Genomic DNA, 13,167 nt, shown 5'->3' with positions numbered 1-13,167 from the left:
AGTCTGCTCAGCAAGGAGATAAATTATTAACCGCTCCACTTACCCACTACAAGATCTTCAAAAGAATGTTAAAGAAGCCTTGCTGATAAGATATATTTTTATCACAACTAGCTGTAAGTACTCTTTTGTTCTCATTATTTCCTAACATAGACCTACACTCCTAATTGCAGTGTTGCCAAATGTATTATCCGTATTTGTGACGAAAAGGCACGCAGATGTGCCAAAACGTTACACAAAGCATTATATACGCACAATCAAGGACTGAACGAAGCAAAAAGCCCAAATTTTGAATATAAATATTTATTATGATAGAGATATTATCATAATTGTTGCTCAATATGATACTTATGAACGAAAATACATATTATCGTCACCCTCATATTCTCTGCCCTATCTTCGTCAAAGTCGTGGATTCTTGGATATTTGTCCGTTATGAATGTGATATTTTGTGTTGTCTTAGATATAATCCGGCGTCGTGCTAACCTCACATCACGTGCGTCTCATGATGTGTCCGTCTAGTATACCAGATGAATCACCTGTCCCTTATTTACACGAAGTTATGCAATCCCGCAATCACAGTCAGCTCCGTGAACACAACACTCGTAAAAAATATCTTACATGCAAAAGGGAGTAATGCGTTTGTCAGACTACCACAGATCAGGCGAGTAAGGCGTGTGTCTAATAATGTTTCGCGGTGTGGGACTTGCACTATGTATGTTACTTAATGTTCATGTTTTAATGTTCCACATATTCCCTTCTCATCGATTCTACTCAAGAGGTGTCGTAAATGCACTGTAAAAGACGCTGGGACTTCGGTCATGTCTTATAAAATGAATGTGTTTTCAACACTAACACCTTAAATACTAAGAAATGGTGACAAACTTTCAAAACTTGACATGTCATTTAATATTTTATGAGAAAAATTCGATCCGGCGCCGGAGATCGAACCCGGGTCCTTGGTTCTACGTACTAAGTGCTCTGACCACTGAGCTACGCCGAATTCAATCCACAGCACCGGATTACAGATAAATTCTGTAGGACATATGAATATATCTATAATATTGACATGTCATGTTCATTTACAGAAAATACATTTCAGATACCAAAAACTTTATATCTATGCAATGAACAAAATATTTTGTGAGACGAAATATTAAATATTATTATTTGTTTGTTTGAAGTTTTTCTTGGGAAAGATAAATGCGGTAGCTTTCCGTATTAAGATATATGGATCATATGAGGAGACAAAGAGGAAGGCAGAAAATAGGAAAATTGGAGAATGCTGGATTTGCAATGAAAGATCTGCCCTTGGGCAGAACACTGAACGAATGATTTTTTTTTACTACAGATTCACATAACATTTCACCACAGAAGATTTTTCGTTTGTTACAGAGACACATTTTTGTAGCATTTTCTGAAAATGGACATGTCAGGTTTTGAAAGTTTGCTCCTCAAATAAATAAACAATAATACGTTATTAATTTATTGCTATAACCTAACCTGTCTTAAGGAGACATTATACTGAAATTACTAACTTCCATGTTTTTAAAGCTAAATTCACAAAATTTCTGTCACTAGTGTATCTGGTTTATAACAACACGTATACAAAATTTCATCCCTCTATGATAAATGGTTTGCATTTTATTAATATCTTAAATAAAATATTGTATCGCTTTATATAAAAAGTCCCTTGGGTCAGAATTTAATTATTTTAAACTGTTATTCACTTATATGGTTATATAGATACACATTGAAACAAACAATACTATTGGGGTTATCTGCACAGTGAATCGCGAAATTACTATTAATTTTTGTTGATTATTAATAGTTTTATTTTTTATTTTTTCATAATAAAAAATTCTAATAATTTACCGATTAATTTTACAGCAAAACCCTATATAGTAAATTTTGATTCCAGGTATATAAGGATCCATATAGGTGAATATCAGTTACGAATAATGTAAATTGTGACCCAAGTAACTTTTTATATAAAGTGATTCAATATTTTAATATTTTAATTTGTCATAGATGGATGAAATTTTGTATATTTCTAATTATTAACCACATATACCAGTGATCAAAATTTGGTGAATCTATCTGCTTAAGTACAGTAGTTATTGATTTCACTATTGTGAGCATTTAAAAATTGGAATTTGGGAATTTCAGTATAGTGTCCCCAAGTGGTTAGGTACAGCTTACAGCAGTAAAATTTTGAAAATATTCAAGATTTTTTCCCTCCATTACTGTGTCTTGTACAATAATGAAAGTTAGTATGTGTAAAACACTGTCTTTCTGCTATATGAAAAAAATATTTTTACGATTAAAACAAATTGTTTATATAGATTTTTTTCAAAATTAAAAAAGGTGGCAGTTCACTGTGCAGTGATGAAGCGTTTCCCTCATAACTAAAAAACTATCGGACATTCTGTGATGAAATTTATTGTATGTACAATATGATATAAAGCCACTTCTCTATCTTTGATAGATTGTCTGATAAAAAATAAATTCGTTAAAAAAATGATCAAATATCAGTATTTTCTTCTAACACAAAATAAAAAAAAAATATTATTTATTAAGGAATGTAGTTGAAAAAGTATGATATTGTAAACATGAGTTTTATCAATAAAATAAAAGACCATGGTGAAGGTTATTTTACGACGCTTTATCAACATCTAGGTTATTTAGCGTCTGAATGATATGAAGGTGATAATGCCAGTGAAATGAGTCCGGGGTCCAGCACCGAAAATTACCCAGCATTTGCTCGTATTGGGTTGAGGGAAAACCCTGGAAAAAACCTCAACCAGGTAACTTGCCCCGACCGGGATTCGAAACCGGGCCACCTGGTTTCGCGGCCAGACGCTCTCACTGTTACTCCACAAGTGTGGACAAAATAAAAAAGAGAGAACATGAAAAAGTTAATAAGTTTATGAGTTATGGGGGACATGCTTCATCACTGCACAGTGAACTACCACCGTTTTGAGTTTTGAAAAAAAAAATATATATAAATAATTTTTTTAAATCGTAAAAATATTTCATTTCATATAGCAGAAAGACAGTTTTACACATATCAATTTTCATTATTGTACAAGGCGCAGTAATGGAGGAAAAAAATGTTGAATATTTCCAAAAATTTTACTGCTGTATGCTGTAGCTAACCTATCATAGATGCTTAATTTATTAGCATTTTAAAACGGAGGAAGTGTTTAATACCAACTAGTGCTAACTTTCATTGTAACTACGGGGTTAAGTAAAGTGCGGAGTTGTCTATTAGGAATTAAGGAATTAACAATCCTGGAGGTACAGAAATTTCACACCTAACCTTGCGTTCATATCTCCTGAAAACAGATACTGTAATTTCGTGGGCACGCTATAAATGAAGGACCGCATAAAACTTAATAATAAGGAGCAAGTGAATCACTCTGGATAAACAAAAATCCCGAAATTTGGGTTCAGGGTAAATCTCAATATGAGTATTAAAAATCGTCGGCAGTTTAATAATAATTGTGTCTGACGTATTTTTATTATTCCAAGTGATATTTCGAGTTCTACGTGAATCCTCGCTCGGGGCACAATTAGGAACTACAAAGTTTGGGAATCACTGTTCTAAGTTCACCAGTGAATAGGGATTATAAAGAATGGACACTTCGCGTCGGTACCTTTGATGTAGCCGGACTGATTTCAATGACCTTCAAGCCAGCTAAAGTGTGAGATTCTGCTTTCTCCCTAGAGTTGGCGCTGACATCACACCAGCTAGCAGTCGACACAGCGGAAATATAACACATATAATTAATACATCTAGGTACATTATGTACTCAAAATAAATTGGATCCATAAAATAATAAATCCGTCATTAACTGTAATGTCTAGACTCTAGAGTTCCCTTATAATGAGAGTTGAGACGTTGACCCCAACAACAATTAAAATATGTAAAGATTTGATAGCACTGAAAATGGAAAAACAAAACTCTTATGAGAAGTAAAACCATATACCTATATTATGTTATATTATATACAAATATAAAAACGAATTTGATACATAATTTTATAAGGTATTATATTATTTTATAATATAACTAGCCGTACCCGTGCTCTTCGCTGTACCCGTTAGAAATAAATATAAAGTAATTACATAATTAAAATAGGACGTTTGATCCAGGGAACATTCGTGTTTGATAGAATGATAAATCGTTTATTATGTTACGTAATTTAAATTATATTAAAAAAATTAAAATGCGATCATTTTGATCCAGAGACTCATTTGGTCATAAAAATTATTTTAGGAAATACAGGAAACGAATGTACAGACTATGTTTCATAGCTTTCGATTGTTGTTGTCCAAGGCCCCTTATAGACTAAGTCATTTGTTTTTTATTTCACTACACCGCCTTAGATGGCGTTGTTATTGTAATTTTGAAACTCTTTATCTCATTAAATATCAGTCCTATCAAAATTCTGCATAAAATAAAACTTATCGGAAATTATTTTTAAAGAAAATTTGTTACGTAATATCTTTCATGAAAATTAATAATAAGGGAGATATTTCGATTTATTTAATTCAAGTCATCTTATAACCCCCCTTTTAAATAAAATATTTTCAATATCGTATAGCCTAAATTCTAAGTTACGACGAACTTAATTTATATTCCAATTTTCATATAAATCGGTTCAGCCATTATCGCGTGAAAAGGTAACAAACATCCAGACAGACAGACAGACAGACAAAAATAAAAAAAAAGCGATTTTCGGTTTCAGGGTGGTTAATTACATATGTTAGGACCAATTTTTTTTGGAAAATCGAAAATTACCAGAAAAATTTCGACTACAGATTTATTATTAGTATAGATTTATTATATCTGAAATATTAAAAATTATTATTACAACTAGTTCGTCACTGAGAAATAAGGAAAAGCTGTTAACTTGAATTTATTTGAAGCAAAGCGTTACTGGATTATGCAATAAGGTAGGCGATGTTTGGATCCTGTGTCTCAACTCTATTCTCAATTATTATCTTAGCGTATGCTCGATTACACTAACCTCTAGCGCTTGAAAGTGGAACTAAACGCCGGCGCACAGAGAAACAAAACATAGGAAAATTCGCTCAGTGTCCATTCTTTATAATCCCTATTCGCTGGGTTCTCCCCTCCTCCCCGAAACGTTGGATCCCTCTTTAAAATATCGTGGCGGCGAGTTTGTACTTGTCTCCCTAGCACCCACACCGCGTCAGCAAGCGCTCCGTATCACAAGGCGCCCTTAGGGGGCTGCAGTCCTGTGCACTCTGTGGAGGATGAGCTCGCCGTCGCCGTTGGTGGGGCGCGCCGTGGCCAGCAAGTCCTGCTCCGCCGGCAGCGCGTCCTCGCCGCAGTGGCACTTGAGGATCCACTGCACGCTGAAGAACACCGTCCGCCGCACGTCTTCGTAATCAAGCCGCCGGAAATCCACGCCTTCCCCCCGCCTCCATGGCGGCCACCTCGCCGGTTCGCGGTCGTAGTAAAAGTAGCGGTGGTTTTCCTCGTTCTCCTGCTGCTCCGGGTTCGAGTCCGGGGACCACAGGTCGACTCCCGGCTCCACCAGATCGAGGAGCAAGTCCCTCTCGTCCTCGAGGCCGGAGCCGCCTTCACAGCGGAACTCAACCTTGACGGTGGTGCTGAGCTGAGGCTTGCAGCATGCCCGGGGGCAGCTGCCGCAGAACTTGGGGCGGTACCTCTTACGGCTCCGGCAGGGACCGAACCTCAGTCTCACGGGTCCGGAGACCCTCTGTGTAGCCTTGCATTCGTGGCCTTTCTGTAAAGAAGCAGAGGAAACGTGAGCAACCAAACAAAATACCAGATCTAGGGGGTGGACTTTGATGACCTAAAAGTTAAAAATAATACTGATGCTCATGTGCATCAACATCGATTAGTGCATGGATGGGCATCGTGCCTCACTTGAGAATTTGTGCCTCACTGACCTTCACAGAGCTTATCGCTCTGAGTGACATCACCTTCACAGTCCCCGTTCCTCCCTCACGTAGCTCCTAGGCGTGGGCAGATACTATATCAGTTTCACAAGCAATATCAGTGGTGGCATAATGGCATTATCAAAGCAGTGTGTACGCGTTAGAAAATGAATACTTTATGTGAAATGGGAGGAAGAGTTTTTTTGCTGTTTAGAAGGGGAGAACATACGATGTATGTTATGCTCGAAAATCCTATTAGGCATTAATACATTTAATATACAACGACATTACTCCTTATGTCATAAAGAGCATGCTGAATTAGAAGGTGAGACAAATTAAATGTTATTTTTCGTACTATTCCGAAGAAAATTTATGATCTTAACATTTGCATAGTATACTAAATACGAAATTATACCTTAAATACGCTGCATTAAAAGGTACGAGGAATTAGATGTTGTTTGTACGTATTATTTCCAAGATAAATTTATAAAAAAAAATATTAAATGTGCGTAGAAAACGAAATATGATTTTCTGAAATTATTTTAGGTCGAGAACGTGCAAATCTTTTAAGTAATCTTGATAAACGCCAGAATATTCAAGAAAATAAACGTAGACAACGTGATGGAACATTATTGGCTAGTTATGCAATTTCTCGCCTGTGATTTAAATCAATTCAATGATGGAGAAACAGTAAAGAGGTTTATGATTAAAGCTGCCGAATTAATTTGCCAAGTTGAATAAAAGTTTTCCAGTCTCTCACGTCAACCAAGCGCTTTCCTAATAATTCGCCACTGACCGCCTTAGCGATTACGATAAGGTGACGCAGGTCACAGCAGTTTATATTTCCCATCCTACTCTGCAGTCTCCTCTCCTAGTAAACAAACTATTTAAAATCGAGTGCCTCACGTAACCGAAAATTGTGCCCATGTATGGCCGTTACTGTAATCACCACTTAGTTTTTTTAATTTACTGAGTATACCCCAACGAGTATAACTCATATTTAGGGGCTATACAAGAACACATACATACAGTGTAATTTAAAAAGTTATGAAACTACAGTCTATGGAAAACAAACAATATGGGTATCGTATTCCAACAGAATGGTGCAATACCTCATTGGGCACCTGACGTCCGTGATTATCTGGATGACACATTTGGTAACAACTGGTGTGGTCAAGGAGGGCCAATTATGTGACCTCCAAATTCCCCAGATCTGATACCGCCAGATTTCTTTCTCTGGGGTTTCGTGAAGAACTATGTGTAAGCACGGCGACCCAGGAATATTCATAATCTCGCAAGCAAACATTCTTATGGGGGCAGATAAAGTTATTTTTTTCTTCCACTATGTTAATAATGTAAAAACAAATGCTTATACAAATTTTGGCCACTCGACTGCAATTACGAGCCCGTCCAAAAAGTGATTATACCTTGGGTCGTCCACAAAAAAAAAAAAAAAAAAAACATAATTTCATGGAAAGATTGATTGAAACAGATACAGCAATTGTTGTGGTAGTTTTGAACATATTCCCCACTGGAACTGAGACATTTGTCATACCATGGGATCAATATTTGTATCCTTGTGTCGTGTTTTGCACCTCTCTGTTGATCCCACGGTATGACAAATGTCTCAATTCCAGCCGGGAATATCTTGAAAATAGCGTAAAAATGCTGTATCTGTTCCAATAAATCTTTCCATGCAATTGTGTTTTTTCTGTAAGCGGCCCCAAGGAAAATCACTATCTGGACGGCTTCGTAATTGCGATCGAATGGCCAAAATTTGTATAAGAACTTGTTTTGACATTATTAACATGGTGGAAGAAAAAAGTGTAACTTTTTTTATCTGCCTCCATCAGAATGTTTGTTTGTCAGAGCAAAGATTTTCTCAGCTTTTGAGAAAGTTATCCCTTAGATCAGTCATGTCAATTGATGCTCACAGGAGCAAGCGCGCGCTTTAGAACTCAGGAGAGCCTGAGCGCTTTACAGCGGAAAGGAAAGAGACAGACGAAAGAGGTGGTATATGCCCCTTGGTCGAGCTATATTCAGGGATGGCCAGCACTGATTCAATAGATAAAGGGAAGAGAACTCATTAAAACTGGATCCATGTTAATTTTTAGATTTGTCTGAGAAGTATAAGTGCATTATAAGAATTTAGGTTTTAATTTTAATTCTCATTTTTCACAAGTTTGATTTTTTTATTCAAAAGAAATATTTTCTCTACTTTTTTTTTATAGAAAAGTGAAATTTTCAGATATAGGCCCATTTATTTAGTAGCCTTACAGAATGTTTTCGTAAATTTAATATACCGTTAATACGTATTACTGAAGAAAGTGTATTGAAAATTTTGAAAATATTCTCATGGAAATTGTTTGTAAGAAATGAATGAACAAAGCAACTACTGTTACATCATAAGTAAAAGATACGTGCCCATGTGTTGTAAAAATGTCAGCTCTAAAGCTTCAGCACATTTCGAGAAAATAATTTAATATTCTGATGATAGGAAGTTGCTCACAAATATCATCCTAAAAGCATAATGCGTTAAGAGTTTTGTTACGTAATATTAGTTACAGTTAAAACATATACAGCACCTAGGTAACTTTGGTTTGTACTGTAATATTGTTTTGATTAGTTTATTGATTATTTTTATGAGACTAAAGGTACCATCAATACCATGTCATTCTCAATCTCTTTTTTTGGGGGGGGATATCACTTTCTTTATGGATGATGTGTTTCATCCATTTAGTACAGTATAGTTGTACTACTACTGAATTTATGTGAATATTCCTTCTTAACTCTTTATTATGTTATTAATATTTAAAACACAAGTGCAATATTAAGAAATTGGTATTAGTACTTTTGTTTTACAGACAATATAGATAATATTAAACAGAAATAATCCATATAAAAATAACGATATAAAATTTCACGTTCCGTTTGAAGTTTGTGCACCATTGTTTTCTTAATCCAACAGGCTGCTTATTCATATACACAACCCTTCCTCTTTCCATACTTAGCGCTTGATGCCCGCGCAAGACGTCAAGGTCAGAAAAATGCGCTTGCTTTGACATCACTGCCTTAGATGTTAGACCACACATGGGAGGAATTAGCCTCAAGATATGAACTGTGTCATGTTCGCAATGGTGGGCACGTTGAGGTCTAATTTGGACAAAACTCCCATTCTTCTAGAATGCATGTATAAATTAACAATAAATAGCAACAGTTCTAATTTTATCACCTTTTTATTTTATGTCTTCCCAAATGGATCACCCTGCACATTCAATTGCATTTCAAGACCCTCATTTTCCGAACCTGTTCATCACAATTAATATGACTGCAGTCAATTCTGGGTATCGAACCCGGATTCCCGGGTTGACGAACTCGAGCTGTAGTATTGAACCATCGGACATCAACTTGTTCCATTTTCACTCGAATGTAGGCATATGCCATACTGCAAATTATGATAGGTACTGGATTAACTGGTTAGCAAGTATGAATGCATTTCTAATATTAAGTTAGCAGTATAAATAAATAAAATACAGCAATCACGTTGTCTTTTTTTCCTGTACTAACCAGCAATAAAATGCATGCGTAATTTTTATCTGCATGACAATCGCGTTTTTTGCACAATGTCAGTGACAACGAATTGACACCCAGTTTTGTGAAATGGGGAGCAATTATATCGCAGAACAATTCACTAATAAAACCGCTGCGAGTGTTGGAAATTTAATTCTTTCACTCCGTCCTCGTTAATTCAGTGTCATCTCTCTATTACATCGCTTCGAGCTTTAGTTCATTACGTCCACAAAACTATTTCTAAGCAACGCCTCCAGGAGGCAGCACGTCATGTCTACGTCATTCAGTAATTTGTCTCCGTGAATATTGGACTTAATGCTGAAGGATAATTCATACATGAAAATACAAATAGGTAATGAAATAATGCATTTATTTTTTAATTACGTGTCTAAACATAAGACGAACTGGATATCATTTTTTGTCAGTATGACTCACAAGAGAAACGTCCCAGGCTGTGTAGCTTGAATTTAATGAAAATGCATATTTAAGCTAATTTTAGTTCAATTAGGCCTAAATGGTTTTCTTATTTTCAGTCTATGACTTATCATACAATATACAAGGAGTAGTTCTTTTATATTGCATCTATACTAATAATAAATCTGTAGCCGAAATTTTTCTGGTAATTTTAGATTTTCCAAAAATAATTGGTCCTAACATATATAATTAACCACCCTGACAACGAAAATCGCTTTTTTTTTTAATTTTTGTTTGTATGTCTGTCTGTCTGTATGTTTGTTACCTTTTCACGCGATAATGGCTGAACGGATTTCGATGAAAATTGGAATATATATTAAGTTCGTTGTAACTTAGATTTTAGGCTATATGGCATTCAAAATACATTATATAAAAGGGGGGCTATAAAGGGGCCTGAATTAAATAAATCGAAATATCTCGCTTATTATTGATTTTTGTGAAAAATGTTACATAACAAATGGTTCTTTAAAAATAATTTTCGATAAGTTTTATTCCTTGAAAAATTTTGATAGGACTGATATTTCATGAGATAAATGAGTTTCAAAATTAAAGTAACTGCCATCTAAGGCCGTGTAATGAATGAAAAAACAAATGGCTTCGTTTATAAGGGGCCTTGGACAGCAACAATCGAAAGCTATGAAAGATAGCCTACAGAGAATGTTTCTGAGTTTGTATGAAGTAATATCGGAAGCTAAATTAATCGATTTGTATAATTAATTATTATTTCACCATTGGAAAGTGTAGTTTCTCTAGATGGACATAACGCTATAATGTTATTACAGTAACTTCTGATATAATATAATATAATATGATATGATATGATAAGATATGATATGATATGATATGATATGATATGATATGATATGATATGATATGATATGATATATGATATGATATGATATGATATGATATGATATGATATGATATGATATGATATGATATGATATGATATGATATGATATGATATGATATGATATGATATGATGTAATGTAATGTAATGTAATACAATACAATACAATACAATACAATACAATATAATATAATATAATATAATATAATATAATATAATATAATATAATATAATATAATATAATATAATATAATATAATATAATATAATATAATATAATATGTAATATTATATAATATAATTTAAGTTATTTGAAGAGTTCACAACCATAGTGGGCTAAGCGCCACTTACTGAATACGTAGAAAACAAGGGTTAAAAACCTATAACAAGAAAATATACACATTAAATCTAAATGATGTCAATCTTCATTAAACTATGGTTGCATGTAATAAAAATTAAGAAACAGGTTAAAGGAATTGTCATTGCACCAAATGAGTGTCTCTGGACCAAAATGATCGCATTTTAATTATTTGGATGCAATTTAAATTAAGTAACATATTAAACGATTTATCCTTCTATCAAACACGAATGTTCCCTGGATCAAACGTCCTATTTTAATTATGTAATTACTTTATATTTATTTCTAACGGGTGCAGCGGAGCGCACGGGTACGGCTAGTAATATAATATAATATTAGTACATTATACAACGAGCCTATAATGATAGTAATTAAGACGCGAGTATGTTTGTTTATGAAACGAGCGCAAGCGAGTTTCATAATTTTCATACGAGCGTCTTAATTATCATTATAGGCAAGTTTTATACGACTTTTTATGTTCGACCATATTTCTAACTTGAAATTATTCAGAAGTATTCATTATATTCGTATCTAACTGAAGTGCGGAAGTGACCTTGTGCATCGCTCGTAAATTGTGAGATGTGCGCAGACGCGAAAGTATTGATTTTTTCCGAGGAACAATAATGTCATTGACCTTGTTATAATCTACAGAATAGCATGAACTAATTTTGATATAACCTGTAAAATGATTTAGTATTGAAAAACGAGATGACAAATTGAATTTATTTGAATATTATTTACAATTAACGCTAATTATTATAGTAACAGAACATAACCTTCTGTGACAGTATTGGATTTATATAATATAATATAATATAATATAATATAATATAATATAATATAATATAATATAATATAATATAATATAATATAATATAATATAAAGGAACTACTCCTTATACAGGGTATTTCCGGGCTAGTGTTACTAACTTTCAGGGATGATGGGGAAGGGCACATGTATCAACTTGAGATAAGCAACCCTGGTCCGGAAATCACTGAATCGAAAGTTACAAGCAAAAATGGTTGTGTGGAAATGAAAGAATTTTATTCCTATGTACACCTTATTTATGTGTGTTTATCTGTACATCTTACACATACTGTATTCATCTGACGTTGTTTACGTTGTCTACTTACAGTATTCCATTCAGTGCGCTGTCTGAGGGGTGGGGACAGGAAACTACACTAAAGCAATGCAGATAGCGTAATGTGTAACGGACATGGTCGGTCCTGATATGCACATCTGTAGACAGCAGTGTATGTGTACAAGTTGCAGTGCCCAGTCGATCAGTCCTAGTGAAATGGAGGAGTAGACGAGAGCGGAATATGCAGACCTGATTTTCGAATACGGATGAGCCAATGGGAACAGTAGACAAGCTCACAGATTGTATCGGGAAAGTACCCACGTAGGAGACATCCGGCCCATGCCATCTTTCCACGACTGTTCCAAAGGTTAAGGGAAGGAGGGCACGTGGTGACAAATTACAATTCCATTTCGACACAAATATTTTTGTGCGAGATCGTGCGTATTTGCTTGTTTTCCGCACAGAACCAATACGCGGTAAGTGTGAAATACCACATTCAGTATTCCCAACATAACACACATAACAATTTCCCTCTTCTTACCGCTTAAGCGCGACATTCATTTTACTGCTTTAGGCTTTTAACATATTATTTTTAGAGACGTTTAACATAGTAATAATTATAAACTGGAAACTTACCACTGCAATTTCACCTAAATTGCAATGTTAATTATTGTTTTTAAATATTTGCAAAAATTAAGTAAAGTCTACTACTCCACGAAACTTATTGCATTCCTGATACAAGTAACATTAAAGAAGCCGTGAAAAAATCAACAAGATTCCCGATGCCGATGTTATTACTGCAATAAGTTATATAAATAATATTGTTAAAATATTAAAATGAAAAATAAATCATTACATAACCTTACCGTTTGTTTTAAGTTCGCATTTATAGACTGGGG

The 13,167-nt window shown here is 34.5% G+C and overlaps 2 protein-coding genes across 3 annotated transcripts in view; both read right to left on the bottom strand.

The window, feature by feature from the left end:
- Window positions 1–13,167, bottom strand: part of LOC138713166 (medium-chain specific acyl-CoA dehydrogenase, mitochondrial-like) — a 632,224-nt gene that overhangs the window by 583,827 nt on the left and 35,230 nt on the right. The window contains exon 1 of one of the 2 annotated variants that reach the window (XM_069845009.1): window positions 13,130–13,167. The exons of the other annotated variant lie outside the window; for it this stretch is intronic. The gene's annotated coding sequence lies outside the window, so the exon portion shown is untranslated. The remainder of the gene's footprint in view (window positions 1–13,129) is intronic. 2 annotated transcript variants of the gene reach the window in all.
- Window positions 4,862–13,167, bottom strand: part of Ccn — a 970,566-nt gene continuing 962,260 nt past the window's right edge. Inside the window, exon 7 of the mRNA XM_069845004.1 lies at window positions 4,862–5,780. Within this exon, the coding sequence (XP_069701105.1) occupies window positions 5,250–5,780 (531 nt within the window). The 3' untranslated portion in view covers window positions 4,862–5,249. The remainder of the gene's footprint in view (window positions 5,781–13,167) is intronic.

The sequence above is a fragment of the Periplaneta americana genome, chromosome 14 (genome assembly GCF_040183065.1).
Source record: "Periplaneta americana isolate PAMFEO1 chromosome 14, P.americana_PAMFEO1_priV1, whole genome shotgun sequence".
Classification (NCBI taxonomy): domain Eukaryota; kingdom Metazoa; phylum Arthropoda; class Insecta; order Blattodea; family Blattidae; genus Periplaneta; species Periplaneta americana.
Note: the sequence above shows the minus strand (reverse complement) of the source record. Positions and strands in the feature narration are given on the sequence as shown.